Source organism: Parus major, chromosome 2 (genome assembly GCF_001522545.3).
Source record: "Parus major isolate Abel chromosome 2, Parus_major1.1, whole genome shotgun sequence".
In the NCBI taxonomy this organism is placed as follows: Eukaryota; Metazoa; Chordata; class Aves; order Passeriformes; family Paridae; genus Parus; species Parus major.
The window spans coordinates 116,791,573-116,814,157 of NC_031769.1; the positions used below are offsets into that span (position 1 = coordinate 116,791,573).

General features: G+C 45.8%; 2 protein-coding genes across 5 annotated transcripts in view; one reads left to right on the plus strand and one right to left on the minus strand.

Moving 5' to 3' along the window:
• The window catches only part of TRIM55 (tripartite motif containing 55), a 37,164-nt gene extending 25,713 nt beyond the window's left edge, over nt 1-11,451 (plus strand). For 2 of the 4 annotated variants that reach the window (XM_015619955.3, XM_015619957.3), the window contains one exon: nt 8,952-11,451. In XM_015619955.3, coding sequence (XP_015475441.1) covers nt 8,952-9,071 — 120 coding nt within the window. In that variant the 3' untranslated portion in view covers nt 9,072-11,451. The remainder of the gene's footprint in view (nt 1-8,951) is intronic. The other 2 variants (XM_015619956.3, XM_015619958.3) reach the window with 2 other exon arrangements.
• On the minus strand, nt 11,168-13,045 carry CRH (corticotropin releasing hormone). The gene is made up of 2 exons (XM_015619959.1): nt 12,738-13,045; nt 11,168-12,208 (listed from the first exon to the last, which is right to left on the minus strand). The coding sequence occupies exon 2, from the start codon at nt 12,191-12,193 to the stop codon at nt 11,651-11,653; it is 543 nt and encodes a 180-aa protein (XP_015475445.1). The 5' UTR covers nt 12,194-12,208; nt 12,738-13,045; the 3' UTR covers nt 11,168-11,650.
• Between the last annotated feature and the right edge of the window lie 9,540 nt (nt 13,046-22,585).

Sequence of the window (22,585 nt, forward strand, 5' to 3'; positions counted from 1 at the left end):
GGGAAAGTGTTCAGCCTGTACCTGAACTATAGGACAAACACTAGATGCAAGAAACTCAGTTAGCAGTCAAGAAATTCTGCCTTTGCTTCTCAGTAGTTTCCCTCAGTGAGTTGGGGCTCAGTGATAGCAGCAACATCTGTGGTCACTCTGACTGATGTTCAGTTGCTGGCAAATTTTGCCTGTAAATTTCCATTTTGTATCTTGACTTTGTGCTTCAGGTGAATTTTTTCCCCCTTAGTTTGGCAATACATGCAGAGGAAATCAGGAAAGTGTTGACTGTTCCTCTTTTAACACCTCCCTCTCCCTTAATTTTGAGAATTACCTGGGTGATTCAGAGGCAGCAGTGATGAGTCGTGAGGGCAATGCATTAAGACCAGATTTCAGACAACAGTTTCTCATAATTAATATGAGTGGCAAATACTTCACCTGAAGTTTTCCTTCAAATAGTCTGCTCTGCTGTTTGACTGGTGAGTCATAGATACCATCTGATTTATGGATATTTCATTTTTCTCAGTCTATTACTAAGAAAAGGATCTCCACAATGAGAGTTTGGACAAAATTATTTTTTCTGTTGAAATTAATACAAAGCCAGGCTCACCTAGACATTATCTTTCTGTGACTTGCTCATTTAAATACTGAATTCTACCTCCATTCAGCCTCCTCTTCCAAGCACCACTCGTTCTGCTCATTGTTAAGGAGTTTGGAAAGAAAAATAGAATGTGAACAAAAAATATTTCTTAATCACAGATGAACTGTTTCTGGTTTGCATCACTTTATGGTAGTTGTATGTCACAACCACACAAACCATCTGCTTGTGGAATATTTGGTTAGTTATCTTACTGCCTTGGGGCAGCCCAGGCTTTCAGTGCAGCCATTCACTCACCTCTGGAAAGCAGCACTGCTAGTCCTGTACCCACTGGAGATGGATCAATATTTAAATGCCAGCCTATTTGATTGAAAATCCCAGTGGTGGTAATTAGTTAACTGGGCCTGAGCCCCAGTGTTGGGGTCACTCCACTTGCATGGTTTCCAAGCTTTTGAGCAGGCAGGGGCTGGACTGCAGCACCCTGCAGTGCCCACCTACCATGCATTTAAAATGGAGATAAAGACCAGGGGGCTGCATCTGCAGCCAAAATTAAATGGAAAATAGGGAGACAGACATATCAAACAGTGATGATTCAGCCTTGTATCTCTTTTCAGGTGATTTATCTCTTTTCAGGTGATATATATTCCTGGCATCTTTGCAATAATCTTCAGGTCATTAAGTAAGAGACCAGTGACTAATTAAAAAACCCTGTTATCCCTGGCTGTCAGCCAAGAGGCGGTGCGATGTTCAAACCATGCTACAGATGTCAAACACAGACATCATGCCTTTGACTGAGCAGAAAATGAGGATCTCACGGTCCTGGAGGATAAGTGATCTGAATTTCTCATTGCTCTTTTCAATTTAGAGAGCAACCCTATAAAATCTGCCTGAGTCTATTTCAGCCACTGAAGGTGGTGATCGAAATACAGATCAGTCACTCAGAGCACTCCTGGTTCAGCATTTCTGTACACAGAAGTGGTTTTTGTTCATGATGAAACACTTGCTGTATGACTTATTCTATTACAAAATGCCTTACTGAAAAAATATAGCTGTCATTTCCCCCATTAGTGCTGATGAGCTTCTTCAACATCTGGCAAAAGATTTGTTTTTAAAATACATTCATTTTGATACTTATGCACAATTTAAAAGTTTAGTTTTATAAAAAAAATTAATTTATTTTTTAAAAGAAATTGAGTCTGTGCCTGACCAACATGCAGGTCAGTTCCAAGCTTGCCTCTAGTGACAGTGACTGCAATCTGTACTCGATACCCTATCAATACCTGATCAATAATTGTGACTGAATCCAAAGCTCTAAGATCAGAATTTATCACCGCTTCCTTGGACTTCACCTGGGAACTGTGTGAGATGGACAGAAAGAAGCTTGATTTAATATCTTGCTCATCACTTGGCTGAGTGCTGTGCAAGCAGGCCAGCATTGCTAACGGGCAAGCAGAGATTGCAATGTGAGATTTGACGTGACAGACATCCATCTGGGCAATCACAGTGCTACTCACTGAGCAATTTTGGAGTTTTGGAGCGGAGTCATAGCTTGGATAACAGCTTCAGTTGCTGTGGTTGCAGTAAGAAGCAGATTCAGGCAACTGGAGACATGGAAAAATGAGCACACAAAGAAAATGTGGTAGCAGCAACAGCTGATGAGGGAAAAAATATGGTAACTGTGGCCAAGACTCTTCTGTTATGTGGTGGCTTTGGGGAATGACAACAGGTTGCTTTAGCTGACAATCTGGCTTTTTGTCCTGCACCTCCACTGGTTTTATCCCTCAGAGAAGCTGTGCTGTGTCCACATCACACATACACCACTCTCACTGCCTGCGTGCTTACAAGAGCCCAGGTCAGTCAGTCACTCACAACGTGAGCAGCACAGGATGAGCCTCCAAGCATGGGATGTGTCTGTCTACACACCTCAAAGCTATGCTGCCTCTGTTATCTGATCCCATGAATGGAGCTCCAGGGTGAATCACAGTCTGAACTATCACTCTGTGTCACTCATTGGATTTGCAAAGGTGCCATTTACAGAGGAAGAAAAAGCTTTGATATACCAAAGTCCATATTAAAGACTGCCTGACAGAAACAGACAAGACATTAAACCATTACTATTTTTGCTACTTCTCCCTGAAAGCTAACAGCGAAGTTTCTACAACATGGATTAGATTGATTACTGCTGTGGAGAAGTTCTTAGAAGTTCTTTACTTCACATTTAATTTGTTAATCTGAAATCATATCTATTTGTGTGACAAAGCAGCAGTAAGAGGAAGAGGGAAGAACTGGTATTCATGAGTAGCTTCCTGGCACTGGTGACCAGTGTGTACTATGTGATCAGCACTTACATCTGCAGCCTCTCAATAGGATCCTTCCTTTGCTATACAGCTCTCCAGCAGGGCTGGAAGTGAGCAGAAATGGTAAAAGGCTGGTTGATCAGGAGGTCCCAAAAACCCTTCACTCCAAGAGGAACAAAGAATGATGTGGATAAATACAGGACAGACTGTTCTGTTCATGCAGCCTTAATATTTGCATATTTTTAAGACTCTCTTCTTTGGTTTACTTTATTTTCTTGGACAGTAGCAGGACTAGGTTTCCTGCAAATATGTAGTGGATTACTCTCAATAAAAAGTTGGATCAGTGAGGTGCTGCAATGGGTCAAACATCACACAAGTATGTTATTTCTGCCTTTTCTTCTTTGAGTCATGAAAAAAATAGGTGACTTATATAAGGTAACTGTATTTAATTTGTCCCAAGTAATGCTGAGAAAAAGGCTGCTCTCCCACACCATGCTCTAATGCAGTTTTCACCACAGGTTCAAGTGTCTGGACCTCCATGTCCTGTGGGAGATGTGTGGAACCTATACCAAAATAAGCCAGTTGTGCTGTTTTCCTCTGAAATATATTTTATCACTTTGAGATCATTAGGTAGGAGGATCTGCATTAGACATTATCCACATAATGTTAATTGTAATGCAGTGATGATCTATTGAAGCATCTCCTCCCAACAGACTTTTAAAATTCATTACTGACCACTATTAAGGAGTGATATGTCTAATTCTGTGTCTGATGGAGCTTGTCTGTGCATATAATTTTGTCTGCTACCTTATGTATTTCTGTGGCAGGTAATTGTAGCAAATATTTTGGAGAATGCTCTGTTGATTCCTACTGATAAAAAAAAAATCCATGCAAAATAAGCAGCCTCTTAGCTTTGAAACAATATTGTTGTGACAGCTGCCAGGTGTTATGCTGAAGGAGCTAGACTGCATAAAAATCTGAAAACAAAATGCTTGAACTAAAGTTTAAACTATTTAAAAATAACCTGTTGTGCTCCCTTTGTTTCCGCTGCCTGGAAGTGTTGAGTGCCAGAAGTGTAACACTTGACATTTGAGGCAGACAAACATAGCCTACAGATTCTGTGATTGCTTTGCAACCAGCTAGCATTTTTTAATCATGCCTGTTCTTGTCAACACTGGGGGTTGTTTCTAAACAAGCCAGCTAAAAATGGGAATTAAATTTAATTTCTAGCTCATTTTCAGAGACTACAGAAACCCTGGAAGCAAGAAACCTGTATTTTCACTGTTTCTCTCTCCAAGACCCACACTTTCTAACAAATTCACACCCTTGCTCTCCTGCTGGATCAAGAGTAGGCAGCAAAAGCACTGGGTAGTTCATGTGCCTCTAAGGGTGTGGATCCATTTTTTCCTCTGGCAGCAAAGGTGATTCAGGAGTTTTTTTGCCAAATGGCCCTGCCTCTTATTGCTGCCCAGATGCCACCACTTACAGGGTGCTGAGGCAGCTGTTTGTTGAGCTGTGCTGAAACCAAATCATTCAAATGATCCAGGTTTAAAAATAGCTTCCTTCACCTCAAAAAAACCAACCAAAAATTGATGTCGTTCCAGTGACATTCCCATTCTTAGCACAGCCCTTCAAAGAGCTGCAGCAATGCAAATGGGCAGTGAACCATGGAACAAAAGCAGGAAGAGGTGAATGGGGACCCAAGGGACAAAACCTGCTTTGGTTAGCATTGTTACTCCAGAAGACCTTCATATAAGTTGTAGCCAACCACCTCATCCTTCTGAATTAAAGTAGATTATGAAGCCATTCAGCCCTTCGCCTTTCCTCCCCAATTCCTAAATTTAAGAGTATGTGATCTTGTAAAATAATACTGCAGTCAAAGTTCTGAATTCCTATCAAGGAGGTTTTTGATATTCTGAAATTCTTGGCTGGAATCTTGCTTGTATAATTGCTTAAAAGGCAAATCTAGTCTAACCCAGTTGCCCAGAGTGTCTGTAGAGTCAGTAGAAAGGAACAGGTACCTCCAAAGGGCAATCCACTTCTTTGAGGATGGGACAAATCACCTTCTGGTTGTGCCTTTCTCTAATCACTCCCATTAGAGGGAATGAATAGAGTTTGCTTGAGTAGATATCTTGTTTCTGGATGACTAAAGTTTGTCAGTACAGATCCCAGCCTTTGTACCTAAAGGCTACAGAGGTAGTGCTGGTAAAGCAGAAAACAATGTGTAGACTTCATTGTATTTTAAATGTCTAAAAAGCCTAGTCTACATATTTTTCCCCAGCATAAATAGGATAACTGCTGGACCTAATAGATGAAAATGTTATGACAAACCATCCCACTGACATCTTTCCTCTTCTCCACACCCTTTTACAAGAACCTTATACAGATTTAAGTAGAGCCCTGCTTAAGGAAGCAAATAGTAAAAGATGCTGAATATTTGCAACTTTGAAACGACTCATCAGGCTCAACTCTGAGATCCTTATACTGTTTATTCATGCAAATTCTAGCGTGCCAGATGCTGAGGAGTGCTGAATGGTTGCTCAGTGGGAGTTGTGGTTGCTCAGCACCTCCATAGAATTGGCATGTAAACTTCAGCCTGGACTTTGCTTATGGGAAAAACAAAACCAACCATCAGTCATGCATGGTTCTCTCCCCACTTCATGAGCTGGCCTGGTGAAAATTCCTGGTGCTTGTTGAAAGCACCATCTGATGTCACTCGACACCACAGGGGAAAACATAAATCAAAGTGTAAGTATTCAGCACTCTCTCAGCATTGCCCTAATGTGATTAATGTAATCTGAGGTAAACTCTTTAGTTATTCCTTATTACTTTTAGGGACCCAAAGGGTTGGGACTTGTTATTCTAGGTAATGTGAAAAACAAGTCCTACCCATGAGATCACCAAGGCAAAGATAAATCTCAGGTAGAAGCTTGACAAGTTATCTAATAGCAATGGACAGACACAATGAAGTGTTGAATCTGGACTGTCTTAAAGGCATGTGGCATGGGCTGTGCCATGCTCAGCACTGAGCTTTCCTCTGGGAGCAGAGTAGGGTTGCAGTAACAGGGAGAGCAAAATAATCCAGCATGAGATTACAAGGACCTACAGAGCGGTCAAATGCCTTAATCTCAGTGACCTGCTTCTGCATTCCATCTTTTACAATCACAGCCTGGTTCAAAACAGGCCTTTTTCTGTAAAATCTACAGCTGAAATCCTTGTCTTGGACAATTTCAGCACACTATATAGCTCTGAGTTGTGTGGGCTGCTGTTGGAAGGGAAGAATGGGCTTAGTAACATGGACAAAGTTGCTGCTGGCACCTTTTGATGGTTTCTTGTCTTACATGAAGAGAGCATACCTCAGTCACTGTATGATTCAGAGACAAGCACTGAAGTGTCACAGGTGTGAAAACACAAGCCTAAAAGCCAGGTAATGGCCCTACTGTCAGTTTTGTGCTTGCTTCACTCCTGGCTGGGTGTGATGGAAAATGATTGGTCTTGGAAAGGCACATCGAGGTATTGCAGACTAGCAGCCTGCTGAGTCCAGCAAGGTGCAGGTAGCAAATGCTTCATCCAGCCAAACCCAGTGGGAATGTGTTGGAGTTCCAACATTGTTTTGCTGACACAGGAAGATGTCATCACAGCAAAATATGAAGGAGTTAACACATTATGAAATACAGTTTTGGCAGTGATGCAAAGATTGTTTTGCTTGAAATGCAGTACCAGCAGCAGTGGTTAACAGGGTAATGCAGTTACCCTTGCCACTCTAAGTCATTGGATTGTGCTTTCTTTCTTCTTATATAACAGGACCAAATCCTATGAAACACTCAGTGTAACTTTAAACTTATAGATAGTTCTTTGCTTCAAAGTTAATCTTGATTTAATGTAAATTTTGGGATGGTAGGTTAAAGTGGAAAAAAAAAAAAAAAAAAAAAAGCAGGAACTGTGTTTTAAACCACTTGTCAGTCCCATTCCTTTACAGTGTAAGAAGTGAGGAAGGTTGTCCCATGCCTGCTTACACATACTGCTGAAGCCTTGGCACACAAAATTGTTCAACCAGTTTCAAAATTGCTCTTAGCTAGTCCAGGCACTCTGACTTGCCCTTCCAAAAATAAAGGCAAAAATTTTTACAAAAGACTAATAAACCACCTACACTCCTGCATCTTCCAAGATCAAGAGAGTGCCAAATGCCTTATAACTCAGAAAGTCTAGCTGTGTATTTACTGTAATCAGGTTGAAAGATTTGCAATCAGCACTTTCCAGGGCTGAGAGGCAGATCTTCTATTATCAGGCCTCAATTAGCTACCTGCCTTTTAGCTGAAGATCTGGCCCCCTGGGCCCAATTCCGTACCATGTTTTTCCATGAGCCTGCGAGACAGCCCCTCTCATCAGCATTGCTGGAAATGGGATTTTCCATTCAAGTAGGCAGCTGGTTTTCTCATGTTTTCACCATGCTCATGGCCTCAATAAAACACATTATAAAGTTAGCAAGCAAAAGGTATTTTCATCTGCAAGATCCCTGTTTGGGTTTTGCAGTAAGTAGCAATGAGTGCTTTGCTTCGAATATACAAATCTAAGTCAAAGATTGGTCCACATCTCAAATAGTAAAGCAGTTTTTCAGATAATGTTTAATTGAAATTAAAGGGCTGCTTCCTTTAAATTTCATTTAAATTCAATTTAAAGCAATCAAGTATCTTGTTGATAAAAATGTCACTGTGAACTCTAATTAGACATAAATAAAGAAACACGGGTCTATTTCTTCTCATACCTTCATGCTGTCTTGTTTGTTGGCGATACAAATAGCTGGTAACTGGAATGAAGCCCATTAGCCAATTTATACTTCACACACCACTAGTTCTTACTTATTCTTGTGGTACACTTTAACAGTAAGTACACACAAAAATGCCCAGGAAAATCATCCATCCCATGCTTCAGCTCCTCACAAGCATCCCTGCTTCAGTGTTTGTTGCTGGATGTGTCTATTAGCAACACTGCTTTAGTAGCTTTCTGTTTTAGGACAATTGTATAAATGATTGAGATGTTGGAATTCAGAGGATATTACTTTGTCATTTGCCCTCTATTGAGTAGTATGTTGACATCAAATAGTTCACCTGAGATCATGCTGAGGTTTCCAAAGTGAGGTAAAACCCTGCACAAAGCATGACTGGTTTAACTTTAGGAATGTACAATAATGAATTTGTGTATCTAGAAATACAAAAGGCAAAAAAATCCTGTATATTGCAAGTTAAATTGTGGTTTTAATGATGAAGACACAAGGCTTTCCTTAGCTAGCAAGCCACCCATTTTTATATCTTTTATCTTTATTAGGATTTCTGATACTATCACAAAGTAGTCTTCATTCTTTGCCAAAGAGATCTGGAACTAGTAAAATATTTCTGCCTATTACACTGCTCTGTTAAATATTCAACTAATTTTAGAAATTCCTTTTATTAGCAGCTACAGTATACATGTCCAGATTACTTTTTCTACTGAAAGTGTAGGATACCTCTACAAAAAAAGAGGGATATAAACTGAAGTTTATATTTCTGTATTATTTTTTCCTGTTCCTCATCTGAGTTAAATTGAAGTGAAATAAATATTAGAAGACTTTAAAGAAAAATAAATAAATAAAACACTTCCAAAGCAGATTTCATAACAGCAGAACGAGTATCATTTTGAGTGGCAATGCACTGGCAATAACATTTGGCTCTGGTTCACATCAATCTGGAGGCCCAGCTACACAAGCCAAGCTGGCTCAGGATCACTTCTGAACAGGCATTTATCACCTTCAGTGCAATAATATTCCAGAGGTCCAAATCAGGACTAAGCCCTTAGAACAGATGAGACGTGCTCACCCAGCATAATCCTTCCTCAGACACTGGTCATGGCAAAAGTCTTTCTGACTTATTTGGTGTTAGAAGTCTTGTCTTAGCTTACCAAGTTTCCATGCTCCCATGCCTTTTCCCTTCTTTCCCACTTCATTCTGTTTCCCTGCATGTTGTGAAATCTTACTGATTTTAATGCAATTCATGTTTTCCTCTTCCATTTATCAACCTTTCCTTCCTTTGCAGACTGGTTCTGAACCATACCCTCAAGGACGAGTGGAGGAAGCTCCCGTGAGCAGTGAGAGGGGTGACGAGCCGGCTCGTCATGTCTTCTCCTTCTCCTGGTTGAACTCACTGAATGAATGATGACTCACTCTGGCTGGCTTCTGGTGTGCTTCTCCTCAGAAGGACCATGAGCACAGGCAGCCTAGCTGCAGTCAGCAAAGAAACTGGCCTGGGAAGGGACATCTGAGCAGGATTCATTCCTACGAACTCAGCTGACCTCCACATCATACCCTTGAATTGACAGACCTGAGAGGGAGGGGAGCATGGGGACAGGTTACGATATGTATTGTAGTCAGAGTGTTTTCCAGTAATTTCTTGCTTCCAAGAGGGAAGAAGCATCACTACAGCTTTAGGCTGAGCACTGCTAGTATTTTGTAACTCACTTGATGGCACATCCCCATGTAGGTGTAAACACTTCACCAATGTTCTTAGCTAAAATGCTGGTATGATATTCTCTAGTAGCATCCTTTGCCAAAACAGTGTTTCTTCTCAGTATCCTCCTGCGTCCCAACTTGTCAGTGCTGGTGACTTCAGTGACACTATCATGTCCTTGGCAGCCCCAAGTCAGGGTTGTGTCTAACAGTACTGGTGCCTCCCAGGCTGCGGAGGCTGAACACGGCAGGGAAGAAAGAAGCTGCCATTTCTTCCTTTGCACTTGTTCTTCCTACTAAACCACAACAGATGACGCTCACAGAAACACATTATTTGTAAGGAAGATTCCCAGTGGCAGGAGTGAAGAAGATGCACATATCAAAAGCACTGGCCAAGACCTCCACACAGCTATGAGTGTGTGGGGCAGTTGCTGAAGTGCTGCCCAGTCTGTCCAGCCATAACCTGTGTCTGTGTCTTCTCAGCCATTGGTGTGTGTACAAAAGGGGACATGTTCTTACACGAAACCAGAGTGAAATTAGGTAGTCACAGGTACTCAAGGTTTAATTTGAAGCCCCTGTGCTGAGCTGTAGAAAAGGCAGATGCTGACTGTCCTGTTCTGTGTGCCTTGCAGATGTTGAGCCACCAAACGAAATCAAATTTGTGTCTTAAAAGAGGCTCTACAAGTTGTTCTGAAGGCAACACTCTGATTTTTGTCACTGGGAGTAGTGTGTCATCCCTCAGTAGCATTTGAGAGATTGTCAGGCTGCCGGGAGCACTTGGTGCCATAGGGGACCAGGTGTCAAGCTCTGCAATAGGGTTATGGGTGGATCTTTCCCAAATCCCCGAGCCAGGCCCGCAGTGCACTCTTTTGGCAGGGGCCTTGTGGGGCCATAAGGCTGCGCTGTGCCCCAGGAGGACTGGTGAGCTGGCAGTGCAGACTGGTTAGCAGGCTGTGGGGGGTGAGCCCCTGTCCTGGACACCTGTCGCTACCGGCACGAGTGACATCAACCCTCGCTGGTATCTGTTTTCCGTGGAGAACGTTCCCTGGAAAACTCTCCTGCGAGTTTTGGAGGGCTGCGCAGGCGAGCTCCGCGCAAAGCTTTGGAGCTCGCACAACCCAGAACGAGCGCCGCCCAGCACCGCCACCGCATCGCCTCCGGCTGCTGGAGCAGCTTTTCCCTGGGATTTGGTTCGGGGTGAGGGATTTACTATTTTCTCCATGTCGTCCTGGAAATTTCCCCCAGTTCCTCGTGGGAAGTTTCTCCACACCCACTACCGCCTCCCTAGAATCCACTGGGAGGGACCCCGCTTGAGCACCGCCGTCGGGACGGGGAAAGCCGAAGCAGGGAGGAACCTGCCCTTTTGGGGTGCGGGGAGGATGCAAAAACGCAAAAGAGATGCGGAGCGCCTCACCGCTTTCCCTTCGCTGCTCCCCGGCGGGAAGAGGCTGCCCGATCCCGGCCACAGCGGCAGGAGCCAGGGAGCCCCCTCGGGGGGCTGCAGAGGTGGGATTCGGCAGCTCTGGGGGGCACCGATTTGCCCTCGACACCCGGTTCCCGAGAGCAGCCTGCTCCGAGGACGGTGGTGGGGCAGCCCCCGTCCGGGGCCGGCGGCGTCGGGGCGCGCCTGTGGGAGAGCCCGCGGAGACGGGGCTCCCGGGGCGGGGGGGAAACATCCCCGGGAGAGATGCAGGGCTCCCCCCGGCTCCGGGTGTCCACGGCTCCGGGTGTCCCCCCGCCCCGGTAAGCGCTGAGGAAGGTGGAGCAGCCCTCAGGCCTCTAGGCAAGAAAGTCTATCCAGTCATCTTTACTTTGCAGCTTTTATTAAAAATATAAATATTAAACATTCTCTTACACAACCAAATCGACCGAGCGCTGAAAAGATGTTTTATTGTGAAAATGTTTACAGGAAAAAAAAAGTGGATTGAAAGTAGCTTACAGAGATTCCCCCTCCCACCTCCCTGCCCCCAGCAGAAAAGTTTTCTGTCTTCTTGGCACCATTTCTTCCAATGCTCACACATCCCTACGTAGCGATGGCACTAGAATAACTGGGAAATGGAGAAATAAATAAAGGTAAGGGAGGTTACGAACGACACTCGTGTTTCTGCACTTGGTACACGGTTGTGCATGCTAGTCAAGGGACGGAGGCTGTTCGGAGTACACCCTTCTAGGTTTAAAGCTATATAAAAATAAAGAGATGACATCAGAGCAGCACTATGGTACATCGGACGGTGTAATTATTCTTGTGCTAACTGCGGAATCTCTTTGGCAAGGCGGGGAGGGGCCGTTTCACTTCCCGATTATCTCCATCAGTTTCCTGTTGCTGTGAGCTTGCTGCGCTAACTGCTCGGCTCGGGCCATCTCCAAGACTTCTCGCAGGAGGTGGAAAGTCAGATCCAGAGAAATAGGGGGCTCCTCGGATCGCTTCTCCCTCTCCACGGCCTCACCCTCGGCTTCGCCGTCCTCTCGGTTCCCCGGCGAGCGCTCGGGCAGCTGCTGCAGCTGTTGAACCGCCGCCCGGAAAAAGTTGCTGGCGGAGGCTTCGGGCTGTAGGTGGCTGGTGCTGCTGGAGGAGGCGGAGAAAGAGCCAACGGGTCTCTTGTGAAGGTTGCCCAGGCGCAGGAAATACTCTTCTCCCATGCGGAGCAGGACGGGCAGAGTTTGCTGCTGCTGCTGCTGCTGCTGCTGCTGTTGCTGTTGCTGCTGAAAGAAATCTGGCTGGTGCAGAGCCCCGGGGGCGGGTGCCGGGCTCTTGCTGAGAGCTCTGCACTCCTGGCAGGGCAGGAGGGCGACCAGCAGGATTCCCGTGGAGACCAGCAGCGGGATCTTCATGATCGGGGCCCAAACCTGCGGGGGCAGACGGGGGACGGGGGTTGGGTTAGAAAGCCGAGCCTCGGCGGCGGGGAGGGCAGCGGGCGGCCGGGGAGGGGGCGTCCCGGCCGCCGCTGTCCCGGTGCTGAAACGCGCCCCTCCGCGCCGCTCCGCGCCCCTCCGCGCTCCACACACCGCCCCCGGCCGCACTCGCCCGGCCCGGCCGCGCCGTCGAGGCGGCCGCTCCCCGCAGAACAACCCCGCGGGGCTGCTCCGGACTGCGCCGGCAGCGGCTCCCGGGGACCAGGCTGGGCTGAACCCCTGCGGAGAATCCACGCGTGTTCGCGACCCGCGCCTCTTCACCCACCCGGGGAGAAGGGGAACGTGGGGTGCCTGTGGCGGGGCGGCTCTCCCCACGAGCTGTGGGGTTCGAGCGCCCGTTCCCCACCTCCCCGCTCCCTGCCCGGCCAGGAGAGTTCCCCGTATCCCGCGGGACGCGGCGCTCAGCCCCGCTCAGGGCAGGGCAGCGCATCCGCTGCGCGTCCGGGCGCGGCCCCGCACCTACCTGGGGCGGCAGTGGCGGCGGTAGGGCAGGGCGGGCGGCGGCGGGACTCGGCGGTGCCCGGCGTCCCTTCCTCTCGCTCTCCCTCGGAGCCGGCTCCTGGCGAACTTGGGATCAGATTTGGTACTAATCAGAGCCGGGGCGCGGGATTTTTATAGCTTAGACCCTCTCCTGGAATCACGCAGAACTTGCCTAATAAGCTGACGCTCTCCTGACAGCCCGATTGCGTGCCCCGATCTACTGCTGAATAAATCATGGGGGCCCGTCGGAGCGGCGATGGGCCGAGTTTCGCTATCGCAACCCCAAATCTCACGTCCAATTATATCAACAGATATTTATCGCCTCTGCAGTGACGTCAGCCGGGCTGGGGGCCGGGGAGCAGGATGCCCCCCCCCCCACCCCCCACCCCATTGACAAAAATACTTGAATGAGATTTCCTAGCGGGCGCGTACTATGAGAGGTCACTCCGGGGAAACTTTCCACTCACGGGCCGGCCCGCGGGGAGGGATCCGACCCGAGCGGGGCCGGGGCTGCTGTCCCGGGCAATCTCCTTCTCCGTCCCCGGTGTTTTCCGGCCCCCCGGCGTCCGCCGCCCCCGAGCCCGCCCGCACGGGTCGGCTTTGGAGGGTCGGCGCAGGGGGCTCCGCGGGGCGCGTGTTTTGCGTGGGTCGCGACTTTGCTCCGCTCCCGGGGTCTGCCCGGGCCGGGGCAGCGCCCTCCCTGCAAAGCGGGCAGGGGCTCAGCCGAGCCCGCGGGGAAGAGGCAGAGCAGGTGCCGGTGCCGGGAGGGACCCGCGGCAGCGCTGGCACCGGAGCTGTCCAAGACCCCGCCGGCGGGAGAGGGGGCGGAAAGAGAGGGGGTGTCAGGGAAGGCCGAGACAGCCGCCAGGGCCGCCTGGGAGCATCTGCCGAGGCAGGGAGCGTCGCCCGGGGGGCGCTCCGCTCCTTCTGCCCGGCCACCGCCGGCAGCGCCGCCTGCTCGCCCCGGCCCCGGCTCCGCGCTGCCGGCACCCGCTCCAGCGCTCCGGCCCGCACTCCTCTCCATTGCTTTCCCACTGTTTGCGTGGAGGCAACAATTGCTCTTTTCTCCCCTTCTCGACTCCACTAGCTAATCTTCCCCACTTCTTGAACGCCATGGCCTTTCCATGTGCTTTCCCTGTTTGTCCTCCTCAGCTAAGGCCCTCCCCTCCAACCTGTCCTAATCCACGTGGAGCTTTTTACGAAGTATTCTCTCATGACCAGTATGTCTTCAGGCTCCAGCCCATATTACATCAATGCCTCCACCTGGGTTTCTTGCTCTCTGATCTCTTCAAGAGGAAGTGCTGCCGATAGAAATAATTCCTGCCCAACATCCATTCCATGTGTAATGTGTGCTCTTCCATTTTTGCATCCCAGCATCTTTGCCAATGCTTCTCAGTCCTCCTTCTCTGCTGCCTCAGTTGAAACATGAATCATAACCTTCCCTTTAAACTGGAGAACTTTTCAGAAAACCTGCTGGTTTTATCTTGGTTAGACAATAAACTCCTGCGGTGACACACTTGAGTGTCTCCCATTGTAATGAGGACTTGGGACAGAACAGCTGGTCTCATGCTATTGATGTGAAGTAAGTGATAAATCTGAACTCCATTTCCTTAATAAAATAACAAAGTTAAAACCACTTAATGTATGAGGTTGGCCACAGCCCAATTCTGAGCATCTCCTTAGAGATGCTCTACACTTCAATTTTAGTTATACCTAACTCCAGCCTCAGATGCTTTTGGTGAAGTGCCAAAGAATCAGATCTGTGCATTATGAAGAAACAAATGGAAAAACAAGTAGTAGTACCAGAGATTTAGCTCTTCATTACCACTTTTTCCTCAGGCATTCATGAACTGAAATGTGTATTACAGAGCAGAATATATTGTGTAGCTAGTCACAGTAGCAGTTATTTGTATGCTTTTAAAGCATGTCAGCACGGCTTTCAGTGAGAACAAGAGGTTCAAAGAAACAGGAGCTAAGTTCAATCAATTGATGGAAAATGGAAGAGGTACTTATTAAACTCAAACCCTTCAGATGTGCTCTGGGGTGGGTTCTATCACAGTGTCTCCAGTTTTAGGTTTAACATACTCTTCAAAAACACAAAAACCTCTTAAAATAATGTGACCATAAATGTAAAGAAATAAAAATTTTGATCCAAATAACATACTTTTTTGGTGTTAGGGGTGAAATCTGGGTAAGACAGAGTTGCATTTTTCCAAAAGATTGATGCCAGTGAGAAATGGCACAGGTTATGTTATGTTTTTAATAATATACAATATTATTTAGGTCTCTTTAGGCAGACAGTTTTGTCCCTTGAAAAAATCCAGGTATAGAAAATGCAACACAGAAGCAGCCTGGTGTCCTCAAGTTTCCACAAGAGCTGTACAACCTGCCAGTTTCTTCTCCTCCATTTTTTCCTCTCCCCTGTCTCTGAGCATGGTCTGCAGTGTCTCACAAAAGCTTGTTTCTGAGCTAACATGGTCTTATTACCCCACTTTCCTCATAGATCCTGAGTGATGTGTGAGAGGGCTTGCAGCAATGCAGGGAACACTGTGAGACAGTTGGATATCTTGATAATGAGGAATATAAAATATCACAGATATATAAACCAAAATGTACTTCCCTCAGCACTTCAAATGCAGAACTGACTGCCTAGGATTATAAAAGTCCTTTGTCCAGAGTCACTAGTTTCTGAGTGAAATGTCAGGTGTCACTCCTGAAGGAGATTGCAACAGAAGAAATCTTGGCTTCTCCTCAGAGGGGTGAGAAAGGAAGACAAGGAGGATACCAGGTACATCTGGATTAGAGATTTTTGTTTAGTGATATAGTTTGAGATTAGCATAGCCTTTGTAAGTGTTCATATTTGACTCACTCTGCAAACATCAGGAGCAAACAGAAATTTTAGTGAATCACAAAATAACACTGTCTAGAAATAAAAAGCACTATTGAGGCCCATTTCCTCTCCTCCAACTTGGTTTGAGTGATCTTGCCCTTTAGCCTTGGTGATCTCAAACTCAGGCACCTACTGAAAAGCAATTACAGCTACTTTCAGGTAGCTGAGGGAAAGCAAAAGCATGCCCAGAGCATGATGCACCCCACCACAGCAGAGCACCTTCAGGTTTCTGGAGACATTCACCTTGTTCCCTTGTCTATAAAGGGAGTGCAGACAACCACCTTTGCCTGGTCACTGAATTCTTAGACAGCAATGTGAGGCGAGAAGAATCCCCTCCTCACTGACTGACCATAGCAGAGAGATCACACAGATCTAAATATGGTAATACAGAGGGGATGATGTTAAACTGAGGGTATGGCTCTTACCCCAGGTATTTTTGAAGAAGTCCAACTACAAACATGGAAGTACACACACCAGATGTAGATCAACTTTCTACCACAGTGCAATATTTCATTACCACTTTGTCAGAAGGCAGTAAGGATTTTTTGCATTGCTAAGTTCAGCAAACATTTCCACATCTCACAGTACCCCTTCATGTGATCATTCTTGATCCCTATGATCAGACATGCGATCTTTCTGTCTGACTATTTCAGGTGAACTCAGCTCATCTCACCCACTCTGAGATGCCAGCAATCATGCACTGACACGTGTACATCACACTTCCATTTCACCTTTTGGTAGTCTTGCTACAAAGAAATCTATATCTGATAGTTATAAATATGGATTCTAGGACAACTAAAAGAAGAAGAAGAAAAAAATTCAGGGTATCTTACTATGCCTGAAAGTGATAAGTCACTTTAAGAACAAAATACATCTGCCTGTTATTCCTCAGCAGACTGAATTTTCTAGAATAATGATAGAGAACCTCAATTAAAATGAGTTATAAAAATCAATCCAAATAAATCAATTAAATACAAAAAGGTATGTTGTAGATCAGGATGAAGAATGAAACTGATAAGGATTTCAGCTATCTGCCCTTGCTTCTGACCCAAGAAGTCTTCAAAATTCTGTCCTTCACTTTTAATTTCTCTTTCATTTTTCAATCACCTTGCTCCAGGAAGGAAGTCAAATGCTCCTGTCACAGAGATTTTCTGTGGTGCACCTCAATCTTATAGCAGAGCTCCACCTGTAACTTGTACCAGATTTTCCTACAGTCCTGTGAGAGAGAGTGGAAAGCACATTAATTTTCCAAACTTTCCAGTGGGGAAAACAGCATTAGAAGGTGAAGAAATGTATCAGATGTCTGTCCAGGAGTTGTGTAAGAAGCAGGAGTGAATCTTGCATTATCTGAGACCAAGTTCATTAGCTCAACCAGAGGACTATTTTGATTCACAACTTCATATTCATACTCTTGATCCTAGATGTCTGCTCACAAGACATAATTTTATGGGTTTGGTGAGTCCCAGCAGAAGGAAAAATTCCTCAGGAATATCCTCTTGGTTCCAGCATGTCTGGGAGGAACACAGCCGTTCCCAGCAGCTCACACACGTGTGGATTTGCAGGGATGGCCTGGCCCCCAGTTGAGCAGGGGCAGTGTGAGCTGCTCAGGAATCCCAAGCATGGACCTACTGCCCCAGCCAGAGCCTTCCCTTCCCAAAGCCCTGCCTGTTCAGGGGGATATTCCCACCAGCGAGGGTAACACGGGGAGGAGCTGCTCCCATACCCTCTTGGACAACACCAAAAAGCATTTCAGGAGTCCTCTCTTCTTCTGAGGAGGGAAAGGACTTGCAGAAGCAGTGAGAAGCACGCAGGCGGGAAAGTGCTGTGCCTCTCTCCTCCTGACAGCCCTCATCCAGGGAGGCAACAGCTGACCTTTATATTTACCTCACAAGACTTGTCAGCTGCTATTCTTGCTCTCAAATAAGGGCTGGAGAAGGCTGCACAGGCACGTGCGTGAGCCCTCTACGCCGCTAATGATAATGCTGCAGGAAGTAACCTCACAGTTATTGGTAGCAACAAGGAAATCCATCAAACAGGCGTGTCCCAGGAGTGCAGAGCAACTGGTATTCCTGGTTGTCTTGGTGTCTTGGTGCATTTGAAATAATTTTTTCTGGGTAGCTAGGTACCCAATTTGTCTGTCTGTCCTCGGCGCAGACTGAGGCAAGCACACGGATTTGGGTTTGCATCTGGCATGCATCTGGAACAAGCTGCTAAACCTGATGCCTTGAGGAGGCTGACCTAGAACAGAGGCTAGACAGAGTTAAGAATAAAGCAGGTATTTATTGAAAGGTCTTAAAGGATCCACCTTGGGCTGTACAGGAGCCTGGCCAGGGCTGCATCCAAGATAAAGCTAAAAATGGTCACAAAATGGACGACTGGTCACAAGGTCTCACATTTTTATAAGTTTTGGTCCATCTGCACATCAGGGTTAATTGTCCAATCACAGCTTCAGGTTATGAAGTCCCATCCTTCTCGTTTTCTCTCTTCAGTCCATCATTGTTTATACTTTTGGGCCTGAAACTTGTAATGATTGTCCTTGGTATCAAGCTAGAAAATGAATTGTTTTATCCACCTACTCTGTGAAGAGGGCTCACTAACACTTAATATGAAGTTTAAAACTACACCTAGACACCACAGAATATCAAAAATATGAAAGCTAAAACTTAAAGCATCAAGACTGTCAGGTTCACTTCAGTTCAGAGTGGCAGAGATATGGACACACACAGGATATGGACAGCAGGGTATGGCTGCAGTGAGCGAAATAGGGGAGGGCAGGTACTGGCCACAGCCACTGGCCAAGGGGAAGTAGAGGAAACCAGGGTGTACCTTCAGGGAAGGGCAGGGAGGGAATTCCACAGTGCCTCTCCCCAGCGGCATTTCTGTCCCGGGAGGTTAGAGCCCAGAGCTGACCCTTAACTTGGGGCTGGGAGATGGGCACAGAGGGGAGCCCACAATGCTGTAACCATATTATGGGTGGCTGTTGGCAGTCTTGTTCCAGGAAGTCAGTGAAGAACTGTGCAGAAAAGGCCAGGAGCAGAGGAGAGCCTATCTGCCCAGCTAGGATGTTCCTATGGGAAAAAACACTGGGCCAGTGATGGCTTCAGCCTTCAAACACACCACTGACACCAGGGACCCTGCCTTGATCTTCTCATGTGCACCACCAGACCTGTCATCAGCCATCAGTGTCAGCAGCAAGGTTTAGTGTATTTTGCTGTGTTGTTGTAGCTATGTCACGAGCATGGGGGAACCAGGCAGCCAGAATAACGGATCTGAGCACTACTAGAAAATTCAAGAGAAATATTTGAGCACAACTGAGCTGTTGTGGCATTTTCCAGCATTCAGGAAGAAGAGATTTGAGCAAACTTCTGGAACTATATCCTTTTCAATGGCCAACCCACTGTTCTCCTGTTGGAGAAGAAGGTAATGGAATAAATGCTGGAGTTTGAATTTTCAGGAAGTGAAGCCCTCATCCAGTCGCAAAACATCCACTGTGTGTGCTTGTTGTGAGCCAGGATTTCCTTCATAATCATAGAATCACAGAATAGTTTGGGTTGGAAGGGACCTTTAAAGGACAACTATTCCAACCCCCTTGCAATAAGCAGGGACACCTTCCACTCTATCAGAGCTCCATCCAAACTGGTCTTGAAGGTTTCCAGGGAGGGAGCATCTATCGCCTCTCAGGGCAACCTGTTCCAGTTTTACCACCCTCCTAAAAAAAATTTTTCCTTGTATCTAAATTAAATCAACCCTCTTTTAATTTAAAACCATTACCCCTTGTCCTATTGCAACAGGCCCTGCTAAGAAGTTTTTCCCCATCTTTCTCATCAACCTCCTTTAGGTACTGGAAAGTAGGGAAACCTGAGGGTTTCCCCAGAACCTTCTCTTCTCCAGGCTGAACAGCCCCAACTCTCTCAGCTTTTCCTCATAGGAGGGGTGCTCCAGCTCTTTGATTATCTTAATGGCCTTCCTCTGGGCTCACTCCAACAGGTCCATGTCTTTCCTGTGCTGAGGACCCCAGAGCTGGATGCAGTAATGTAAAACACATGATATATTCACATGTAAGAGTATATACAACATAGGAATGAGACCGAAAAATGAAAACTGACTAGAAGGGAAAAATGATCAGTGAAATTAAAGGACTTCTGTAATACCAAGGGCATCTCCTGCTCCTGGAATCTTGTTATGACTTCAACTGTTGCTTAAAAAAAAAGTAATTTTCAAGCTTAAAGGCATCATCCAGCTATATCATCAGGGCTGAGAATCCCCAAATAAGCCAGAAGAACTGAGAATTAATCTTCCTTAAAAATCTTACGATTTTGGAAACAGTCTCAATATCTGGGGTAACCATTTGGAGTACTTGAAATGTTGCAACTGCCTTCTCACTCCTTTAAAGTGAGGAAGTATGGAAAGAAATACAAACAGACTATCCATCTTGAATGGCTAGGAAACGAGCTATATATAGAACCTGCTCTGTCCTACTTAAGTTATGACTAATACTAAACAATTAGAAATTCAGATGTCTGAATATTTGAAGTAGCAAACATCTCTAATGCACCATTTGTTGTTCATTAAAAAATAGAAGAATCAAAGTCTCTCTAAGCTCCAACTAGGCTGCACTTAACAGGTGCATGTTGCTGGAAGCGGAGCCCCATGAGACTAATTGCAAGGGATAATGAACATGATGAGGCGTTTCTTGGAAAAAAAGATTGTTGTCTTTGTAATGACCATACTCATGCCAGAGACTGCAAATTCTTTAGGGAAGGGACTTTCTTTTTTGTACCATGCCTGCCTGGTGTCTAGCACAGCAGTGGCCTAGTCTGTGACTAGGAATCCTAAGTGCTACTGCAATTCAGGCAGTCCATTATAGTAAATCGTAGTATTAAATTAGCTGGGAACATGAAGTTGGTTTTTATCAGCATCTCTGGTGTACAGGATCAACAAACATTTCTCTAAGCCAGAGGCCAATGGTGTTTTATTTGAAAACACTTCATTTTTATGAGAGGACAATGCTAATACAAAACTACAGTTTATGCGTAGGATTTTGGCAGGACTTTTTGTCTGGTCTTCCTAATTCAGGGCTGCAGTGTCTGGAGTAGGTTTTGATACAGCCAAGATGAAAGACTGGATGAAGGAATCAAAGTACAGAATAAAGCTGTGCATCTTGCCAGCCAATAAATGAGGAAATTATGAGTCTCCACCAGACAAAATATCCATATTTCTCAGCCATTCCCCATATCACCGTGCGCTGCTGTAATTGCAAAGCATGCACTTAATGAATTTATTCACTGGATAGTTTCCTTCACCTCTCATCTGCTTTTTCATCATTACAGATGTTGTGATGGGGGCTATGGGTGGCACTGCCACACACACATCACCATATATTATTTTGTCAGTATCTTAGGAAAATTTTAGTCTGAAGGGAAATACTGACTTTATTCTTAACTGCTGATACTGGAAGAGCAAAGGCATGTAGCAATGAGGTCTTGTAGTTGCCTCTTTACAGCTAGGACTTTCCAAGAAGCTTAGAAGCAGGTACATCTTTGGCCTGAGGATGTCCTGAAGAACATTTCTGTTCTATCCTCATGGATATGAAAATCAGGTAAGATAGATTATTAATATTCCTAAGCACTAAGTTTTTTACCTCTTCTTCACCAGAATACAGTGGTGCCAGTAGCATGACCTCAGGCCTGATATCTGGCCACTTGATAAGAAGCAGGTCTCAAACTGCTTTGCAAACACTGTGACTAAAGTTAATGAATAGCCTTAGTGCTGAAGTGCCTTCTGTACTGAAATAGTCCAACACTACCCAGAATCAAGGCCCACAGACTGGGCTAAAACTAGCATGAGGACACATTTAAATGCTGCATCCAAGCAAGACTGCAGGATGAGGGTGTTACAGGCAAGCCTAGCCAGGTAATGGGCACAGAGATGCTTGGACTATCCAAGTTTGTTTCTGACACTGCCCTGACAACGCAGTTACATCTCGTGTAAGGGTCTTGCTGAAGGCTGGTGGCTCCTCACATTTCTGTGCAAGAGAAAGTGCATGGGTTTGGAGCAGCAGAGGCTCAGCACTCTGTCACTGTGTGCTGCTGCACGTGCCCTGGGATCACCAGTAAAACCGAAACTTGGCTAGAACAATCTGGGTAAATGCCAAGAACTCTTCAACACCCATCTCTGACATAACCTAGCTCATTGTAAAGGACAAAGGATGAAATCTTTGAGTTAGTTACTGGAGAGTCACAGTTGCCTCTTTACAACAGTTGGCCCCAAGTCCACAGCTCCTCCTAGGATGCTTTCAAATGGGAGAAGATAGCTGCTACCAGAGGAGCCAAATCTTTTTTTAAACTTAAAAAATAACATCAGAAGTGTAATTGGTAAATAAAGTCTAATTTTAGGCAATACTTGAGTTGATAGCGTATCTTTTGAGTCAGCCACATGTATGGGCATACAAAGGTTGGGAATTGTCCCTATAAGGCTTTTCCAGTTCCTTCAGTGAAAGCTGTGTGAAAAATAATTTTAGAGGAGCCACATTTAAGGTGTTAACAGTGAGTGCCATTGACCTTTGAGTGTTGCTGATGAATAATAATAATAAATTCCTTGAGGTTGTCTCTCTCCAGTTTTCTACAAGTATCTTGTCCCCAAGGAAGATTTAAAAAATGCGTGGCTCAACTAGACAGCTCATCTGAATCTCCAAGGGATGCCACCCCAGGACGAGGGCTCAGCAATGTCTCTGCCATGAGACTTGGATTCCGAGGGACCTGGAAACACATCCAATAAAAGTGTTGTCACAAAAGCACTTGGAGCTTAGTCAGGATTGCTCTTAGGCTTGAGAGTGAGAAGGGTCTCTTTGCTGCTAGGGGGAGGAACAGGATCCCTGGGTATAGTGAAGGGAGTAGATCTCAGTTCCTTGTTTGTCCTATTTGTATTAATGATTCTGAATG

Bases quoted from the DNA above. Each gene is read 5' to 3' on its own strand.
- CRH (XM_015619959.1), bottom strand. From the start codon at position 12,193: ATGAAGATCCCGCTGCTGGTCTCCACGGGAATCCTGCTGGTCGCCCTC.